The sequence below is a fragment of the Metopolophium dirhodum genome, chromosome 5, assembly GCF_019925205.1.
Source record: "Metopolophium dirhodum isolate CAU chromosome 5, ASM1992520v1, whole genome shotgun sequence".
Classification (NCBI taxonomy): Eukaryota; Metazoa; Arthropoda; class Insecta; order Hemiptera; family Aphididae; genus Metopolophium; species Metopolophium dirhodum.
In genome coordinates, this window is record NC_083564.1 from 28,240,033 (window position 1) to 28,263,030 (window position 22,998).

At 29.8% G+C, this 22,998-nt stretch overlaps 2 protein-coding genes across 2 annotated transcripts; both read right to left on the reverse strand.

Moving 5' to 3' along the window:
• Positions 1-271: 271 nt before the first annotated feature.
• LOC132944923 (histone-lysine N-methyltransferase 2D-like) lies at positions 272-7,485 on the reverse strand. The gene is made up of 2 exons (XM_061014479.1): positions 7,306-7,485; positions 272-2,032 (listed from the first exon to the last, which is right to left on the reverse strand). The coding sequence occupies exons 1-2, from the start codon at positions 7,321-7,323 to the stop codon at positions 737-739; spliced, it is 1,314 nt and encodes a 437-aa protein (XP_060870462.1). The 5' UTR covers positions 7,324-7,485; the 3' UTR covers positions 272-736.
• Positions 7,486-15,829: 8,344 nt separating this feature from the next.
• Positions 15,830-22,792, reverse strand: LOC132944885 (DNA-directed RNA polymerase II subunit RPB1-like). The gene is made up of 2 exons (XM_061014417.1): positions 22,609-22,792; positions 15,830-18,024 (listed from the first exon to the last, which is right to left on the reverse strand). The coding sequence occupies exons 1-2, from the start codon at positions 22,627-22,629 to the stop codon at positions 16,168-16,170; spliced, it is 1,878 nt and encodes a 625-aa protein (XP_060870400.1). The 5' UTR covers positions 22,630-22,792; the 3' UTR covers positions 15,830-16,167.
• Positions 22,793-22,998: the final 206 nt, after the last annotated feature.

Below are 22,998 nucleotides of genomic sequence, written 5' to 3' on the forward strand. Positions count from 1 at the left end.
TAACTATAACTATGTAAAATGTAATATTTGTTATCTGTTTATACTTGTTATTTATTGTCCATATCAATTCAATGTAAAATCATTATTAATAAGCAATAATAATATACTAAATATTATACTTCCGTTACTCTAATAACAACCAATATTATTACAAATTTTATGAAAGTTATTAAGTTGAGCAAAATGTCATTTTTTTCCAAATGATCTATACATTTTAATTGGTGTTTACCTATATATGTGCAATATAAATAAAAAATAAACTCTATATGGTTTCGTAAATTGTAAAAATACAAACATATATTTTATTTAAAAAACAAAACATTATTCAAACTAAATTACAATTAATAAAGTTTTATTTTTTGATATGATTAAACAATATGAAAGTTTATGTAAATTTACACGAGTTAATTTGACAACTAAACCGACTGTTACTTAAAACGCACTGAACGATGAATACATCTTAAAATAAAAATAATAAATAATATTGAACAATATTTTTTATGTGGTTGCTAGAATAAAACGAAATAACATGCACGGGTTTATATGAGTTAAATACGTCATTAAATAAATTTTTCATTAGTTTTAAAAATCTTCCTAGTATGCTGATCTCGTAATGTGCTTAGAAATATCGTTCCATCGATAAAAACCTTTGTATATGGGAATTTCACTAGACAATTAGTACCTACTAAAACACTTCGTACGCATTAATATTAATATCATTATTCAAGTAAACACATCACGTGACCACGATCCGTTTGATGGGTTTGATGGGTTTTACAGTGGTCTTGTCGCCGAACTCGGGCGACTTTTCTTCACTTTTGGTTTCACCACTGCCACTACCGCCGTCACTGCCATCGTCGTCACGGTCGTCAGATTTTTCACCGGACGTCCCGGTACCGTGGCCAACCTTGTCCTCGAGCGGTTGTTGCGCCGCGGATCCAGCAGCCGTGGTGTGCGACACGTGCGTCGACCCGGAACCTTGGTACGACGTCGGCTGCAGCATTGGTATCGACGACGACGACGATGACGCCTTGTGCTGGTGTTGTTGATGGTTCGGGTGTTTCGGAAGCGGTTCATGCGAACGGTGGAACAGTTGCGCCCCTGGGAACTTTCCGAGCCCGGAGACGCCGCCGCCGCCCAAACCTAGGCCACCACCGAAGCCTCCACCACCGAGACCGGACGGAAAGCCGGCGACGAGTGGAGGACCACGCGGGTGTGTTGTGACGAAACCGCCGGGCTGTTGCACAAACTGCTGACCGGGCGGACCTTGCTGGTGCTGGACCTGTTGGTGGAAACCCGGAAACAGGGGTACGGGCGCCGGAAGCGGGGATGGCGACCCTGACGATGGGACCAGGACCAAGGTCTGGTATGGGGCGCCGGGCTGGCCGGAAGAAGGTATGAGCAGCATGATCGGCTGACCGATGGAAGGTGACGATGGATAAGGTGACTGATGCAGGGGCTGCTGCAGCGCGTTTGGCGCCAGTTCGTAGCTCTGATAGTGTTTTGGCTGTTTGATCAGGTGGTGATGGTAAGCTGCAGAGGGTTGTTGTTGCGCTTGTATTTTACCACCACCACCGCCCCCGAGGAAGTCGTATTGCATTTTAGCCATAGACTCGTAGCCGATTTGCTGTTGCTGTTGCTGGTGCTGGTTTTGTTGCTGTTGCTGTTGCTGATGCTGGCGGTGTTTGAGATCAGACAGTGGATGCTGTTTGGCCGTCGGTTGTGGCCCAAAAAGGTCTTCGGCCGAGTACGCCACGGGTTCGGGCTGGTGCGGGTTTTGCACGAACTGCGAGTACATGGAACCACTCAGAGCTGGGTGGTTGGCTGGAAAGACGAACCGGTACGGGAACCCGGCCGCTGAGGTCTGAATGGATGGTCCGAAAATAGACGATGCTCGAGACTGCAACCTTTCCGGGTAATAATTTTCCGGGTAATATGGGTCTCCGCGCCGTGACCTGTCATCGGCACGTACGTAGTGCACCCTAGTCCTCGTGCTGCATGCCGCCAACGCGGTCGTTGCCCAAAAACACACCTAAAACAAATAAAATTGTTATTACATATAATACATTTTTTTTCATTAAAATTTTACATGCTGTTCTAGTTACTTCTGCAGTGGCTCCGGACCATAATACATTAGTAGAATATAATAAACAGGTCACCAAGAACTCCTAATTATATTTTCCAGGAAACGTGTTCGGTTTAAAATCTAGTAGTTGTTAAAAATATAAAACATTATGGCGTAATGACAAGACTATGCTTTAGGTATTTAATGTGATTGCGTCTTGTCTTTGTTAAAACCATAAAACAATTCTTGTGGTTACACGGTTTTTTACGTTATCTCAAACGCGGATGGAACTATACAATGTACCTAACTGTTTTAGCTTACTTCACTAAATTTTATTTGAGTCGGTTCAATCGTCTCTACCGTAATTTGTAGTACTGACCCAGACAGCAAATTATCGACCAAAAATATAATTATAACATTATAATAATATTATTCGTGATTATAATATTATCATTACAAAATGCTATCAGGGGAACATTATAAAATGAGTGTCCAGTAAACAGTTTACCGAAAATCGTAAGTTATAATTAATTTTTTTTTTGTAACATAAGAACTTTACCAGTAGTTCCTTAATATTATTTTACCCTACACATAACTTCATAAGACATTAGGTATACTGACATAATACATATATATTGTATAATGTGTATATAGTTTACAGAGTGATTTTCATCAAGCATGCTCACCCCTTTTATTCTTAAATAATGCATTAATTAAAAATCTGTTTTTAGAAGCCTGAAGGTTCACATTTTCAAATACCTACTTAGATTTTTCAAAAATTCAAGTAAATTTTTGAGGCCATACAATCTTATTTTGTTCAAATAATAACCATCATTTTTCAATATAAATTTTTAATCAAATTATTTTTTTTAAACATTTTGAAGACTGGCTATACCTATCTAAATATAAATTATAACGAGTAATTTCTGTGTAATTAAAGTAATACAATTTGTGTAGCATTTACTATAGATAACAAAGATAATTCCTTATAATAGTTTTACATAAAATAGAAAATATATGTAAATAAGTAATATTTAGACAAGTACTTATAATACTTGGATAATTTCTAAAAATTATAAAATATAAATAGATTAATATTTATCACTCTAATTTTCAAATCACCCAATATCTTCCCCCTTCTTAGCCCCAATATATTTTTACCACTGTAAATTGCCCAACGGGCAAATAATAAATAAATAATAATAATAATATCTTCCTATCCTTTTATCATTATTACCCTAAGTTTGATGACTCAAAAACTAAATAGTTTACAAAAATACTTGTTTGAATTTCGATTTAGACATAGACATTTAAAAAAAATGATCTGCTTAACAATTTATAGTAAAATACTTTGGTTCTTATTTTTAAAAAAAAGAAGTATGCCACAGAATACCCCTTAAATAGTATTAAAAAAAATAATCATTTTAAAATATTATGGAACTTAGATATATTCAAAAATTCCAAATTATACTTATAATGAATGCAATACTAAAAAAGGTGGGTAAGTGGATGTCGCTCTGCTGTAATGGATGGTGTTAAAGCTGAGTTCAATGATATAATATCATTGTACCTATAAGAAAAACGATTCTGAGCGAAAACGGTATGATATTACTAAGTATATTTGATGATATTATTATGAATAAAGTAATTTATATATAAACTGTTAACATGGAGGCTTGTTTTAAATTTTCAATCCTTAGCTATAAAAGTTGAATTTTTTATACATTTTTAACTACAAAATAATTATTAAGTTATAAATTTGATAATTTTTTTCAAAATTTGAACTTAAAATGCTTATAAAAAAAATTTGTGCCTATGTATTTTTAATATTTTTCAACTGCTATTATAACAATATATCAAGAGCCTTGCATTAAATGTTAACGCTTTTTTATTCAAAAAATACAATTTTATTGATATTTATAGAAAAAAAAACTAAAAAAATTGAAAACTGACAATGTCCGTAAATAACTCAAAAAGAGTCAAAATATTTTCAAAATTGTATGGTGTATAGAAAATGAAAATATAAACATTCAGTAAAATTTTCATGTACCTGCAGTTATTTGTTTTTGAATAACAACAAAATAGCAAAATCGTTACATGAGAAATCGAGTGAATATCATATGTTGTAAAAATATGAATTTCAAACGCTCATAAAAATTTAATTTGATTTTTTGTAGACATTTTTTTTTTGATAAAGGTAGACAAACTTATGGATAATCTTGTATTACATTTTCAAAACTTAGATTTAAAAAGAAAAATTTTTATGAATTCTCAACACAAAATAATTTGCTAATTTTCGTGATTTTGCCGTATTTTGTCAAGATTTGAACTTTAAATAATTATAAAATAAATTGTGATTATGGATTTTTAATTTTTTTTTATCTGCCTTTGAAACAATAACCTAGGAGCCTTCTATTAAATTTTCAACCTTTTTTAACCAACAAAGCATTTTTACTGTCCTAAAAGGTGATGACACACACGAAAAAATAATTTTTAAAAAAAACACACATCATTGTAAAATCAATACATTCATCGCTTCGCTCAGAATCTAAAATAAAAATGAGATGAGTATCGAGTTAGTTTGGTGAATCGCCATCTTATATTATATGATATTTATATATAAGATAATAAAATAGTAAAGGAGTTATCATCTAAAAATATAGTTTTATACATTAATTTGGTTAATGTTTGATCAACCGTGGTAAATACTAAACACTTTGTATTTATGTGAATAATCAGCACAAAAAAAATTGTAGTGTAAATATGTCACTTCATGAACTTTGAAAATTGCGTTGATGAATAGCTATTTAGCCTATTGGATTAAAATATTTTATTAACATAAGTAACATTTTAAACACTCAGATTAGTACGACAAATAAATCAACTGCTTAGAATTGTAAGCTAAAATGGAAGTCATTAAAAAATGATTTGGTAATTAGATACGATGATAACTATAATCTCTAAATACGATAAAATCGTAAGCCGATACGAATCATTGGCGTGTTATAAAAATTGGGGAAAGTGGATAATATTGCCCACTGTAATATTATTTAAGACTAAAGAATAATCATTATTTAGCAGGGCGGAAGAATAATATCCACTGGAAATTCGATAAGGTAAAAACTGAAATGACTAGCCAAAACGTAATTCTAAAAAATTATAGGTATCTATATTATATTGTTTTTATAATCTCAATTGTTACATTTATTTATTGTAAATGAACATACCTACTGCCTACATATTATTATAAATTAACAACTATCGACAATATTATGTATGAATTCACTGAATTGTAAGTTAAATTTCTTTCAAACTTTACATAGGTATGTTATGTTTTTTTGTTTTCTAAATCAACTATATATTATTTCATTTAAAATAAGTAAATAGTAATAAATAATTTAAACAATACTATATATTTTTTTGTTTGAAATAAGAGAAAACTCTATTTTTACCAGACTTTTTAAAATTATTTATTTGTTTTAATTATTAAAAAGGCATGCGTATTTAGTTTATTACCTATACTGATACATATTTACAGTTTATACGAAGTTACTAATGCCTACTTATAATAACTTAAGTCAGGGGTCTCCAACCTTTTTTTACGGCGGGCCGAAATTGATATACGCTGTGTCATCGCGGGCCAACAAGTTTAGAGGAATAGATCGGTTAAGAAATTGAAGAATCGATAAGATTTATTTATAAAAATGAATGTTTGCTTATATAATTTTTTTTATTTTATAACGAGTTTTTATATTATAAGTAAAGTTTGGATTTGAAGGCAAAAGCCTTTTTTTAATAATAATAATAGAGAAATAATTTGTTTATAAAAATTCGTGTCATTTAATATGTAAGATGATGAACGTATTTTTTTTGCCTTTTTTACTGATAAATGCCTTTTTGCCTTTTTTACTTATAAATGTCTTTATTGTGTTTAATTTTCAATTGATTTAATAATTTTATACACGACATACATATAAACGGTATAAATCGATAAGATTTTTTGAAGACTGTACATTTGCGGCTGTTAAATATTTTTAATTTATTAACGGCTCTATATTTACCGATATCGCTAAATACTTTATCGAGTATTCGGTATGGCCAGTTAATTTAACGTTTATAAAAGTACCCATGCTACATATCTATAGATTAAAATACATATGTTCATAATGCGTATATACTTACTATTGATTCAAAATTGTTAGTCAGTCCACCTCGATTACATATTTTTTATGTAAAAAAATAGTTCAAGCCCAAACCGTCAACGTTTTACGGAAAACAGTTTATCTAAGTACATGATAGTGATTTTTTTTAATACACACGTGTTAAATATACGAACTACTTAATTTTTTAGTAAATTATTTTTGTAATTGCTTTTTTATATGAATTAAATGCTTTTTTTTTGCCTTTTTTGACATTTTGAATGCTTTTTTACCGATTATATTGCCTTATAATAATAAATATTATAATAATATTATTTTCAAAACATTAATTAGCTTGGCGGGCAAACAAAAACCCATGGATTTGGCCGTAGGTTGGAGACCCCTGACTTAAGTGGTTATAAACTTATAAAGTTATAATATATAAACTAATAACTCATATATTGAAAAAAATATATTTTATTAATTGGGTATTGTTATTCCAAATTTAATAATGTTTATTGAATTGTAAATTAAAATACTGTTTGTTATGTTAGTCTTTTAAATACACGCTATAAAAATGTGTAATGATAAAATGTAAAATACTAATGGACATTCACATTTTAATGTATATTTTTTAAAATTAAACTGTTTTTCTTTAATTTTATATTTTTATTTCACATATAGTTCCCAAACAATCCAAACATAAAATAAATATCATTAATCATAGTTATTTACAATGCTGCATACAACACAACCTACGACTAATACATATAAAAGTTTACATACGTGTGATTATTTAACGAATTATTAAGTACCTAATATAACTCCAAAACAATTATTTCTATGAACTTTAAATTAACCATCAATATTATGATTGTTAAATTGGCCAAACATTTGAAAAGCTCAAAAATATTTATTTTATATTTCATAATAATACTGTAATAAACACGAATTTAGAGCAAATTACATTTTGAGTGCGATTAATATATTTTGACCACTGACTACAACTGTTATATTAGATTAAAGTGAATTATAGTGATATATGAAATTAAGCTAAGTCTTAAAATATTATACGTATTAATAATAATAATATACACTTACCGCAAACGTAGGTAACATGATAACGACAAAGATTTTCCGCGATCACTCTCTACACGCTATTGGAGCCGGGAAACGTGCGAAAATGACCACGGCTACATTTTCGAGATGTATTTCCCTCGCGACCACATGGGAAACGGTAGGAGGGGACTCTGCTCCAAATCGTGCACGGATTGTTGGTAATTTAAATCGCTTTCATTCAAGCAAACGACGGGGAAACACCTCCGTGATCTTTTCCCTACTGTATTTATCTATATATGTATATAGCTACTAAATATAATAATCGAATAGGTTCACCGATCACGCGATGTAAACGCGTCATGTCACGGGCAATGTCATTTGCATGCAGCTGCCACCGCCACTGTTGAATTGATTAGATTTTGTCACTTTTGCATTAAATGGTTCAGCGAAATTTATCAAACGCGACACGTACAGGTAACCCATGTTTTGTATCTTTTGTCATGCACTGACCAATGATATATTAAAGAATATAATATTATATATATACCTAGGTAATGCCGTAATTAAATTTATAATAATACGGAACAATATTCATTGGGTCATTGGTTTATATAATATCTAAACATTCTAAACTGAACAAATATATCTGCTAATAATTTAAATTTAATCGTAAATAGTATCATAAAACCCCCTAATATCAAAATATGTGCAGAAATATAATTAAATTGACCGCGAACTAAAGATAAAATAATTATTTTTATTACCAAGGTAACCCATGGGGGGAGGGGTAGTATGATAGAACACTTTTTTGGCTAAACATAAAATATTAATTTATTCACCAATATTCTATAGTAAGTCATTAAAAAGATTACATTTCTAATGTAATACAATATCTCTCCGAAGATATAATTTAAATAAAAAGTAAAAACATTTAATCAACTATTTTTTTTAAAAAGTAAAAATTATCCTTGTACCCACATAATTACATTAAATAAAACAAAGATAAATTCATGTAACAAGTTTCAAATCTCAACAAAGGCACTTAAAATTATAAAAAACATTTTTGATTTGCATTATGTTAAATATTATGTTGTTACTTGTTAAACGTAATTTTAAAATATAATTATAAAATGGATAACTATTTTTTGGAAAAAAAAAACATACCTTTTAGAGTCTTACTGACTACTATTTTGTTTTATAATTCATAATCAGTGTTTGGTAGCTACTTAACAGTTATTTAAATTTTTAATTTTAGTCTAGTATTAGATGTTTCTATACATTTAATAATAAAATAACGATTGAAAACAAACTACAGATAGTGTAGTTTTTACGCACAAGACTCATAAGCTAATTATTTTCAAATTAAGCAGCAGAATTAAAAAATGTTTCAATTTTTAGTATAATTAAAAAAAAATATATTTGAAAGTACATACAATAAAATATTTTAAATATTATAGCTCAATAATTCACCAATTACTGTCCAAAATGTAATCAAATACCTCGGAGTTCATCTAGATAAAAGACTTACCTGGGCCCAACACACAAAACAGAAAAGAAAACAATCAAACACACGTCTACATCTCCTCCGTCCATTATTGTCTTCTTCAATGAATTTAAAAAACAAAATATTAATATACAAGACGATAATTACCCCCCTCTGGTCATATGGTATCCAAATCTGGGGCCAAGCCAAACCATCCAATATAAGACCCATACAAGCTTTCCAATCTATATGTCTTAGACAAATAACTGGAGCTCCATGGTATATGACCAACGACGCATTACATAAAGATCTCCAAATCCCAACAGTCAACGAAATAGCAACTCGTCATTACAAAAAGTTTCACTCCAAACTGCACTCGAACCAAAACCCTCTAATTTCCCGCATGTCCTCTATAACCATCCCCAACAATCCTCCGAGGAGGTTAAAAATAAAATGGCCAAGAGACGCTCTTGCCTAATGGTCTCCATATTATATGAACCCATCAAATTAAATAGGAGGTACTGTTGATGGACGGTTTTCCCACCTCAAGACATTCAAGTCATTTTAATTACCTATGTTATCAAATTTACTTATTGTACAAATTGTATAGATTGTAAATATGCTTAAATAAATTAAATAAAAAAAAAATATTATAATTAAGAATATACATTAAAAAAATAATAGTAATTATTATAACAGCAACAACTATAATGGGCGTTGTCGCCAATGTTTTGTTTTAGATCAATAAAAAATATAAATGAATTTTACAATTAAATTTTTGTAAGTTATGATGATTTATTTCAAATAAAAAAAAAATATTGTAAAACTGATTAAGAAATAGTTATTTATTCTCACCTTTAAAATAATTATAAAGCTTTTCTCACTGGTAGGTGAAATTTAAAAAACTCATTTATTTCTTATCACAAATCATCTAATTTACCTCTATTAAATATTTAAAAGGGGGTCCTATGCATATTATAATATGTTATCACATTACTAACTTTGGGAAAAATGTGTTGCTCCATATCCCCCTAATCGGGTAGTACAATATGCTATACTATATTATTCAGTAAAACCATCTCAGCCAAATTTGTTAGATATTTCGTGCGCAATATATTTTTTATATACTATTTAGGTAAATTATCCAATTATTACTTAAGAAATCTATAAGTTTATAACTTCTAAGAACATTCAAGACACTTTCGTCTGATAACCAAATAGTTTCAAAATAGTAGGTATAGATACAAATAAAAGAGTTGCATCTTCAATTTAGAAATAGAGTAATTAATGAATAAATAAGTCATCCAAGGAAAGTTATCAATTTGCATTTCTACATTCTATGGAGATAATTATTGACAAAACGAAGAACACAAAGTTAAATAAGCATATAAATTTGTTCTGAAACCAAATTATCACATTGTCATACATTGATTTATAATATTCATTATTATTGAAGCATTGTGAATTTAAAAATCTTAAAGAGCTAAAAGATTAAAAGCTTAAACTCTTAAAAACTTATTGGCAAATTCTAAAAACCAATTTGTAATATTTTTGTAAAATATTGGCACGTTTTAATCGATCGGACAAAGTTAGGAGATAAACTTCACGGACATGTTTTTAATATGATTTTAATTTTAAAAACAAAATTATTAAATATTTTTATTTTTAGATTCTGAGCGGAGCGAAATACAATGATGTGTGTGGGTTTTTTTCTGTCCGTCCTAAGAACTCCTAACAGCATTATATACCATATAAATACAAAGCAGCAAAACAAGAAATGCTACTTTATGTATATATAAACAGTTAATCGGATGTTAATAAAGTATGCAATATTAAAATACACGTATGATGTATTTATATGTAAGTACCTTATTCATGGGCTTGCATCACATATTTTATGACTGACCTACGTAACAATTATTTGTAATCTCGAGTATTCAACTTTTAAATTTAACAAAACAAACTAAAACGCTTAAGCTGGTCATTTTATACAGGATACCTGTGTCGTTAATCTAAGAGGAAGTGAAAGAGAAAAGGCATTGTTTGTGCAGGACATGCAAATCGCCTTACAAGAAAAAGATACTTATAAAAAATTTATCAAAATAGTATAATTATTTTTCTATGACGTAATTTTGATTTTTTGCAACCGGAACAATGTGCATAAATACACGTCTTATCCATCATCATATTAGCCCCATTGTTGGTCGATTAAAGATTACCGACGGTAATTTTGTTATACAAACAACATTATGTGTATCAAGGCCCATTATTATAGTGCAAGTATATGTTTATGAATAACGTAATATTGTTTCGTAGCGTTTCGACACCACGAAATGCAAAACTACTTTTCGCACAATTATAACAACAAAATATTTAGCTTAGTTTTTAAATACGTACGGACTACCGATGTGTTTGTGTGCATATGACACCTAAAATACATTTAACATTGAAATATTGCATTAAAATTCGAAACTCGAGCCAATAACGAAGAAAGACTGGGAAGTAAAAGGCGTAGGTATAACTGGTTTTCGCGATATAACTGACGAATACTTTCTAATGACAAGGTCGTTGATGAGTATTTTTGTTTAGTTTTGACTGTATTTCTATTGAATAATATGATCAAAATTCAAAATTCTTGGTATTATCTTTCAATACCAAATTCTATTCATACGAATGAAGACAAAATAATATTTAACTTATAAATTCAGTAGAAATCGTAGTATAATGAAACGTAAACTCAGAATCAGATATTTAAAGTGTAGATACCTATAGTATATCTACTCTAGCTATGTATAAACTTTGAATACCGGCACAAGTTTTGTAATAATATTAAGAGGACGTCATGGACAACGTACCTACTCCATCAAATTAATAAAATAAGCTGAATAATGTACTATATTTAAGTCAAACATTTTAAAGTTATGATTTTATTTAAGTAATCTCGGTGTGATAATAATATTTGTAATTTAATGTAATAAAACATTTTAGAACTGTTAAAACTGTAAAATTCTAATTTTTTTTTTTAGCCTCTGTATCGATGGCCATTGGCTTTTTCAGGTAGGTACCTACATATACTTTAACTAACATTATAGTTTACATTTATAATGATAATGTATCTCATTTCAATTAATTAGTATTAAAAATTAGCATAAAAAATCAGTATAAAAATTAATCATGTATTTAGTTTTACAAAACACAAAAAGTGTATATTTTATGAAAACCATAATATTAATTTTTTTATCGGCTGTTTTAATCCAAAATATGTTTTAAATAAATATAGTCATAATTATTTATTGAGAGAGAAATAGAAGTATAGAACTAAATGTTACTTATTCTTCACTAGGAGCGTCTCAAATTGATAGTAGGAAAGTGGAAACTATCATAGATCTCTATAAATTAGCCACACAATCGCCGGGTTATAAGTATTAATTAACTACCTACTGTAACCGTATCAAACTATATAGATATACCTACTCTTCTCTAATTAATAATAATAATATGAACTGTTGATTTTATTTGTTTATGAAACTAAAAGTGTATTACTTTATCAAATATAGAATTATTGCAAAACTATAACATGGTTTTATAGAAAATATATTTTATAATATATTAAATAAACTGATGATGAAAGATAAAAATTTTTTATGCCAAATATTTTCACAGATTATTAATAAGTACAAATAAATTTCCTTAAATCGTATTATAGATGTTTTATTTATTATATAATAAAGCAACTAAATAGACGCAAAGGTACATTATTAATATAATATATTATTAATGTTATAATACAACGCAAATAATACATTTTTTTAATATCAGACCAGCTTTTAAATCATGAAGTTTAAGTCTTTAAGATAGCTATAGTATAAGATATTATTGGTTTCACGCTTAAATTTTAATATAGCATTTTTTTTTACATGAAATATATAAGGCCTATACTTGCAGGGCATACAATAAGTACATATTGACCTAAGGGATAAGAGTAAGATAAATTATACATGTAATAAAAATAAAATAGGTACACATACAAATAATAATTACCTAGTCAAATATTAAGGAGAGAATCAACCCAATAATGTCACACATGACACATTTATTGAAAATAACCTAAACATAAAATTATACATCTTCGTTTTTGTAAATTCCAATGTATAGTAGTGGTACAGTAGTATAGTGTATAGTATTGATCATTGGACCAAACCTAACTTACACATCAATACATCATTGTAGCATTAAAATATATTAGGTGTTTCAGTTATATTATGAACATTTGTTCATTAAATAAATGTTAAGGAAATCATGGTAAAATATTTAATATTAGAAATAAACGTCTAATACATAAAATGTAAAAGTTACAACTTACAAGAGTATCTTAACTCGTAAGTGCCATCCTTGATTGTATTATATTACCAAATGATGCCGAAACTAGTTGTTATTTTTACATTAGCCTAAATCAACAACACTCAAGACAACTATAGATCATAAAAAAAAGAAACTAGAATACTCAAACAAATATCAGTGTTTTAAAAATTTAAAAATGTTGGCTGATATAATATATATATGTACAATTATTTTTAATTTTGACACCGGTTTTTAGAAATTGTTATTGTATTAATTAACAAAAAGTGAAAATAGACCACTTTCTGACTTTTGTATATTTTTAAAAGAGTTACTTTATATTATAATAGCCTTATTTTTAAATTTACGAGATTTAATTTATTCAAATATTATATTATTATGTCAAATATAATGTTTTCATTATTTAATATTATTAAATAGTTAATTAATTAGTATATAGGTATACTTAACACTAATTAATTATTAATTAGTACATGGATATACTAATTGTCTAATTATAATTAAATATTGAAAGTTAAATAATGATAACATTATATTATTTCGTTATAAAATAATCAATTGGAAAATTGTGTTTATTTTATTATTTATTGGTTTCTCATTAATAACTTTTAAGTACAAGCATGACATTTTGAAAATAGTAAACTGTAAACACCATCAAACTTGGAATTTGAGTTTAAAAACATATATTCATATAAAAAAAGCAGGTGAACGCTCTGCTGTAGAGTGTAACTCGCCATTGAGTATAACCGTATAAATCAATTATATAATAGTAAGAATAAAAGATGTGTTAAATTTTAATGATAAATCATTGCATATGAAAAAAAGATTTTGAGCGGAGATGGTCTAAATATTTTATCATTATTTTTTTTTTTTATAGTACCCGTCACCCGACTATTTTTTTCATAATAACAATATCATATATTATATATTAATATACAACTATAGAATTTTGAAGTTCAAGATCAAACATTGGTCAGCTTAACGGGCCGGAACCGTACTGTAATATACTATAGAGTAGTTATAGACACCCTAAAACTGACTAAATATTAAAATAGGGGAAAAAAATATGTGATATAATATAATACTTACCTAAATCTAGTTATAATCAATCCTGCAGATTTAGTACTATTTTTGCATGTTAATCTGATTTTAAAACTTGTTTCACTTAAATCAGACGATAATTTATATATGCTATATGTATAGTATATAATACACATTATATCGGGTTGCATAAAAAATCAATAAACATTTAACGAATTAATAGTGAGCTATTGGTCCCTTAAACATTATTGGTACATTGTATTTTATTGGACCATTAAATTAATAAATAATTATTCATGCAAATCTAAAATAGTATACTAAACATAATGAACGATCTCGAAATATTTTTTTAATTTTCATTAATTCCCGATAAATATTGAATATTTAATGTTGTATGTTACCTAACCTAACCCAATACTTTTCTATTTTCTTGGTATAATATTTTTATAACAATACTTTCTTATTGGTACCTAATCCAACCCAACCTATCAAAAAACCTATATATTAAATATAGATTTAACTTTTTGTATTATTTTAATTACAGTAACTCAATAGTTTCAAAAAACCCTACTCTATAGGTAAATATTTTTTTCGGGCACTTTATCTTAACTAACTTTGAAACTATTTACTTACGCAGGAATAATAACGGTTGTAAAACCTGTAATTAATCATTGTTTACAAGGTTAACTGTGTAATTTTAATGTTAGAAAATAATATGAACACTTAATATTAATGTAGTATGTCAAGTTTTAAATTTCAATAGAAAAAAATATCTATATTCAGTAAATGTATGGGTTTGTTAAATGCTAAGACAAACATTTTAATATTATACTCACAACTTTAATAATAATAATTATTATTTAAATCTAAATTATAAATTTAAACATTTACTATAAATACTGATATTAAATTAGTATAAAAAGTTCATTCCCGACCATTTAAAATGAATAAAAAAATGTAGGAACCTACTCTAACTAAGGGTTATATATTATCAGGGGTTCGTACAAGCCTATGGTACAAAATAATGATTATAGCTGGTAACTTAGATTAGATGTTAGATGGTTAAAAATAAAGGTAAATATTGTACAACATAGCTCTAATTTTGCTATGAGAAATAAGAATAAGAACTTAAACTTTGTCCAGCGAGGAACCACGCGAAACCTTACCACCGGTACGTAAAAAACAATTCGGAGAGGGTTCATAGTAGTTTTCAGGAGGATTCATAGATGATTGATTTAAATAAATTACTTGACAATTAATTTTTGCGGGTGGGAGGAGGGGTTGAATCCTTCCCCTGTGTACGTGCCTGCGGCCTACCATAATGGAACCGGTCTCAATATTACCATGTCGCGTGGGCGTGCGCCGAATCGGTGTGTTCTCTCCCTAGACAGAGTTTATAATATATAAACGTTTTAATAGTATAGTTTAAGTTAATTTCTATTATTGTTTCCATTTGTCAGTTAACAATTAATATAGTAAAAATATAATTTACCATAATATCCAACTATTGTTTAAGAACATTTATATTTTAGTGTTCTATCACAGAATCACGCCTAATATGATTCGACTTTACGCATTTTTCTTTTAAATTGATTTAAAAACCATTTGTACCATAATGTAATACGAATTGATTTTATGTTACTATTCAGGTGTAAAAATTATAAATCTTTAAATATATATATATAAAAAAAAAAGTTATAGGTATATTTGGTTTATATAATTCTTAAATATAATGTTTGATTGCGGTAATTATGATCTGCGATCAAATAAATAACGTATTATTATACTTATAATAATATAATTTAATCACTAATTCATAAATGTAATTTAAATAAAGCACTTAATATTAATACAAATAACAAATATTTGTGAACTAGCGTATCTCAAATTGTTTAACAGTACAAGAATAACTTAAATGAATGATTAATAAAAAAAAACACAAGTTTCAAATTTAAACATACAATCTAAACGTTTTTTATCATAAAAATTAATTCATCTAAAAAAGGAACATTGTATTAGTGTCAATATTTAGAACTGTATTCGTATGAACTTGGCTTAGAACTGTAAAGAGAAGATGACGGTGATTCATATTCGCTCTGAGAATAGGAAGAAGTAATTGGTTTGAATGAACCAGATGAATAGGTTGGTGATGACTTATAAGAAGATGAAGATCCTTCATAAGATGAAGATTTGTATGGGGATGAAGATCCTTCGTAAGAAGATCCGCCAGAATACGGAGACAGCTTATAAGAGGATGATGATTCAAATGATGGACCGGAGCTGCTGTATGGCGCCTTGTACGAGGACGGCGATTTGTAAAGTGATGATGATCCATACGATGGTTTGTACGGGGACGGTGAACCATATGAAGAAGAGCTACCACTGTAAGAGGGAGAGTTACCAGCATACAGAGATGAACTACCGTACGAGGGAGAGCTTCCACCGAACGAGTGAGAGCTACCACCGTACGAGTGAGAGCTACCACCGTACGAGGGAGAGCTACCACCGTACGAGGGAGAGCTACCACCGTACGAGGGAGAGCTTCCTCCGTATGAGGGAGAGCTACCACTGTACGAGGGAGAGCTACCACCGTACGAGGGAGAGCTACCTCCGTACAAAGATGAGCTACCACCGTACGAGGGAGAGCTTCCTCCGAACGAGTGAGAGCTACCACTGTACGAGGGAGAGCTACCACCGTACGAGGGAGAACTACCACCATACGAGGGAGAGCTTCCTCCGTACGAGGGAGAGCTACCACCATACGAGGGAGAGCTTCCACCGTAAGAGGGAGAGCTTCCACCGTACGAGTGAGAGCTACCACCATACGAGGGAGAGCTTCCTCCGTACGAGGGAGAGCTACCACCATACGAGGGAGAGCTACCACCGTACGAGGGAGAGCTACTGTACTTTTGTGGTGAAGACGAGTAGGACGAAGATTGTCCGTAAGATGGAGCGAACGCATCGAACGGTGATGATGGTTTGTAATGGGCAGATGGGGATGGTTTGTACGATGATCCACCACCGTACAACGAACTCTGTGGCAGGTACTTAAATTTGTTGTATGAGTTGTCAGACGGGTACACTGATGATGGGTAACTACTGGGTTTGGACGGTGACCCGTACGACGACGACTGCTGTGCTGCGTAATATTCGCTTGACGTGGATGGGTAGGAGGACGGTGAGTACGATGGATACTTGTTGGTTTTGAAAGATGAAGATACGTAATTGCTAAGTCCTGCGGTCGTTTGGTACGATGGTGCCAAGTTGGTTTGCAAATCGGCTTCCGGTTTGCCGAAAGTCACGGGTCCTGGTTTATATGGTGTTGAGGATGATACGCTGTATGAAGCGACCGGCGGTGAGCTGTAAGCAGCGGTGGCAGCCGATTGACCGGAACCGTAAGATGTGGCCGATTGGCCGGCACCGTAAGTGGCTGATTGACCAGCACCATAAGCAGCCGACTGACCGGCACTGTAAGCGGGTGACTGGAAGCCATAAGTCGTGGCTGGATAGGCGCTATAAGCCACCGAAGTCAGCGGGGCGGCGTAAGCTGGAGCTGACGAGTATCCGTACGCTTGTTGCTGCGGGTAGAATAGCTGGTTGGTAGGCACCACTAAGGCACCTATGGAAGCAGCCGCTGGAACCGCAGCGTATTGACTCGAAGCGTATTGACCGGTGGCGATCGGAGCCGCTGCAGCGTATTGGTAAGCCGCAGCGCCGTCTTGTCCAGCCGCCGCACCGTAATCTGCGGTCGGAGCATAACCGCCGGCGTAAGAACCGTACCCATTGGCTGTGCTCCGTTTATCAATTGGTGTCTCTGTTGGTTTTTCCGCTACGTTTACTGTAACTGCTGCGCAGCAAAAGATCACCGCCGCCAAAAACTGTAAAATGAAAAACCAATCGTTTAGTATTTACTCACATTAATGTACATTTTTTGCATACACACTGCCCCCCTTATAAAATTAGATAAAACTCACGCAGATACGCGTAATAGTAAAATAATAATATTAATTCGTTCTTTCATTCATGGATACGTATAACGATCATATTATTAACTCCTCTAAAAACCATTTAGAAAATAAATATAAATTATGATGTGTAAAAATAAAAGTTTAAAAACAAAAATGAGACAAATACTTATATTTTCATTTATTTTTCCCGATTATTTAAAAAAAATACTGAGAATTTACAAAAAATTTATACTCCCAAAAATACCAACTAGATCACATTTCCGACAAGAAGCGTTTACCTAAGTTTTTAATCGGACATTTTTTTCAACAATAAAAAGGTGTAACACAAAAAAATATAAAAATAAATAAATAACACACATTATTGTAAAATCAATACATTCATCGTTACACTTCAAAATCTAAAATAAATAATATATATTGCTATTATACAAAAAAAAAAAAATTGAAACTTTTAATTGTCGATGAATATACATTTTTTAGCAACCATAAAAGAAATATTGATACAAATAATTTAAAATAAAAACTGTATAAATTAAAGTTATGATTTAAATATGGCCATATGGGTGATTAGTAGAGAAATCAGCGCGCAAACCCCTCTAGTAATAAAATAATAATTAAAAAGGGGTATAATAATTATATAATAATTAAATACATTGATGGTTTTATATATTTTTAATTTGCAAATGACTAAGCAATGTATTATTCAAACTTCAAAGCATAAAATGACGTAATGGACTGATTAAAGTATATTTATTTAATTTTAAAATTGATAAAAATAAACTGACAACTAATGCAAAATCTTTTACAAATCGTTCATATTATTCTGAAAAAAAAAATATTTAGAAATGTATAGTAAATTCTTATGCAGACGTTTAGTTCAAAAGAATACAAAATTGAATTAAACGTATACTTAAATGTTGACAGATTTATAAATAATAACCAAATTGTTATAAGAATGTGTAATATATATAAGTATATAACACAACTAATTTTCATTAAATCGTACCTAACTTGATAAAAAAAAATTGCTAACGTCATAGTTGTTCTCGTAATAATGGTATAAAATATTACGTAAACCCATTTTATTGCATTATATGAATTCAATAGTGACATGTTATCCAAATCAGTTTACTATATTTCAAATTCCATTCATTCAAAGATGTGTTACACTGAGACTAGAACTTTCTTTTACTTGGAAATTCATCAGGTTTTAGCTATAGAATTGCATTGCATAATCGTTTAGGCAAAAACAAAAAAAAATAGAAACCATTCAGTTTTTTCTTTAGCCAACTAATAACTATTCCGGTTTATTAAGCGAAATGCAAATGTTATTCCAGTCGCGTAAACATAATATGAAGCTTTAAACCTTTCACTGATCGATTTTGACAAACAAAATCTCCATGTAAGATAAACATATTATTGTATATAGGTTGTTGTTCGTTAACGTGTAAGCACCGCCAAATCGTTTGGTTTTTCTAATAATAGAAAGTACCTCATAATAGTAAGATATACCACCGTCCACAACACTTTTGTTGTACAAATTTGCATCATATAATTAATGGTCTGTTTAAATTTAAATAATAATTTATAAACAAAAAATAATTCAGTTTAAACTCCTACGGTGAACGGTAATAGATAAAAATCAAAAAAATTGTGTCTTCAATATTATTTTTATAATAAAATTAATTCGTTCTTGAAAACTATCTATTTAGAGTTATAGTTGCTTATAAATTCACAAACGAAAACAATTAAATTATTTAATATTAATATTTTATTTTAATAAATAGTCGTATTTCTTATAATTTATAATTATTGGATTAGTGTTTAAGCTTTTGGTTTGTTTCATGTAATATATAAATTAATATATTATTATGTAAGCCAAACATACCTAGTTAGTAGGTATGTATAACTAACATTATACAATTTATATGTTTCTAATTATTAAACTTTCTAATTGTGATGATGGTTTTTTTAGTTTTTACACAAACGTCAATTATACTACACTACTAAAATAATACCTACCTATACCTACCTACCTACCTACCTACTTACCTACCTATCTACCTAGTACCTACCTAACTGTTTATGTACTTAACTCGGCTAATGATATATATTATTCAATCTCTATAATCAATCATTTCACGCGAATTTGCGACATCGTGATTTTAATATTAAATTTTTCATCTAAAAACTCATTAACATACTTAATGTCATGTTATAAAGTATAAACAATTGTTACGTTCAGTAATACTTTCGGACTTTCTTCTTTCAAATTGACTTAGTTATTTATGCAATTAATTGGAACTACCTTCCAACTACTGTCCTAGACGTAATATAAACGTTTCATTTTTTATTTTTCATGCATTATTAATATTTTATTTTTCAATGATCATTACCACTTTAAATATCATTGAAGTTTTTTAATTATTTTAATCTCACTATTTACTATTTACTCATATTCTCGGAGACAATTGTTTCACTAAAAATCGTTATATATTTCAGACTATAGGTTTAATATAATAATGTGTGTGTATTTTTCAGTATAATATATACATTGGTCAGCATAACCAATTTTGTGTTGTTATATCTTTAATATTATAATGAATTACGGTATCTCGGATAAGTCTTGTCTAGTTATCTGTAATAATGTATTGTGCATTTGTAAGCAGGAATTTTATAATATTATAATTTTTATTGATAAATTTATAAGTATGTAAAATTTTTAAATATTAAAATTTTATAATTGCCATAACTCACTTAAAAATTGAAATATTGTAACAAACTAACGTATGTAAGACCAAAACAACACATTCGGGTGTGTCTTAAATTTACTTTTCACTATACCAAGGCATAATCTACATTACAAGTAGGTATTCGAATAGTAGTCTAATAATTATGTGCTTATGGAAAGCATACATTTTGGTTTATGCTAAATTAGTAGAATTGTTTTTACTATACGTGTTACAATACCAAAATTAATCAATATAAAATATCACTTCGTCCCATATTTTAGTGAAAGTTACAAAGAAAATTACTCAAAATTAACCAAATAGTTTTAAATTTAACTAATTGGAGGATACCTTAAGATTTAAGAACTTCTACAATTATTTGTTTTAATTAAAATACTGTAATAAATTACTAATAATACGATTTCAAACTTTTTGCATTTTTTCTTTAATAATTAAATAAAATCGATTAAAAAAAAAATGTAATCAATCTACAAGTACCTATCCTTAATGGGTGACTTATCTCATCAAAGTTTGGTTACTTATTTATAGATATATTTTTCTTTTAATGTATAATGAATCGTACTTGTATTCTTACTTTTATATTAATTTTCGTCGGCGCTTACGAACTTAAATTATGTAATCGTGCGTATGATACGCCGCGTACTATACGCGTGACTATGAATCAAATCTAATAGGTATATAGGGTTATATTATGCTCGTAAGAAAAGAAAAATTGGCTCCTTAAACTAATTAGGCTGTAATGAATTAAGTGCAATAAATTTATCAGATAAATAACATAAGTATATTATAAATAATTATTCAGTAGAGTCTCGATAACTCGAATTTTTTTCTTGACCCTTGAAGGGTTGTGGTATGTTGTGTTTGGGGTAGGTATACCTATATATCGCGGAAAATACATAAGTTGAATTAATTTTTATTCCCCTCGAGATTCGAATCATCGAGACTCGGCTGACTGTATTACCTACGATACCTACCTATAGAAATCTAAATTGGTTATAAATTTTAACTAAATATAATATTTGCTTTTATTATGACTTAATCATAATATTAGGTATTATACCTAATATTTAAATTGTTTATACCCTTCTAAGTTATTAATTTCTCTTAAATATTTTCCAACATGGCAACATATGAATGTTACTGATAACTATCTATATACTAGTATATAGGTAAATTAAGACACATTGTTCAAATATATTATAACAATAAAATCCTCATAAGATCTATTACGAATATTTTATTTTGAATTTACCCTCTACTAATCTCAATTTCCACTATTTATATTATAATGTATAATTCCGATTTTTAAATCAACATTTACAAGTATGCTTGACTTGACATACCTATATACTGACATAATATTGTAGCTTATAATATGAAGCCTGTGGTCCATTAAGGTCCAATTGCAAGTGTTGTAGCGGACCCAGCCTATACAAACTAAAACTACCTATATACACATCAGTCAATATAAATCAACATAATTATTAAATTCAGATTTTCCATTGATTTCGATTAAATGGATCAATGGACATGGTCATCAAAATGTACGATAAGCGCATGAACTCGTATTAAAAAACGTGGTTTTGTTTACGTGTTGAATAAGATGCCTCATGATACGGATCTATTAAGTCTAATTCTGTGCTTCAGCGTACCTACCTACAGCCTATATAGGTATACATACAATACTCATCGTAGTAAGGTGCTCTTTGTAATATAATAATGTTTCGTATTTCGAATGACTTACCGGCGTTATCTTCAACAACATGACGTCGGTGAGCGGTGAAAATCGTAATCCAATGAGATAATTAAAACGAAAAGACGTACAAGAATAATAGTATAATGTGGTGCAGCGATGATATTATTATAACGAACGGTCTTCTTCTTGCTGTCGGACGGTCGGCAATACGAATCGCACATCGTTCTGCTCGAGTCCGCGTTATATATATAGCGGTAACCTGTAGGAAGGTACGAAACGCCCCGCCCGCCAAGTCGGAGTCGGCGATCGGTCTTTCCCCGTCGCCCGCACCGCACCGAGCCGGTGGCACGTTATAAAGACAGTTTCATGTTATACATTTTAATAATAATAATAATATCGTACTACGTGTGTAATAGCATGCGGGTATGTATATAGGTA

Bases quoted from the DNA above. Each gene is read 5' to 3' on its own strand.
- LOC132944885 (XM_061014417.1), bottom strand. From the start codon at position 22,629: ATGTTGTTGAAGATAACGCCG. The intron at 18,025-22,608 runs GTAAGTCATTCG...TTCATTTTACAG, and splicing joins TGTTGTTGAAGATAACGCCG to TTTTTGGCGGCGGTGATCTT.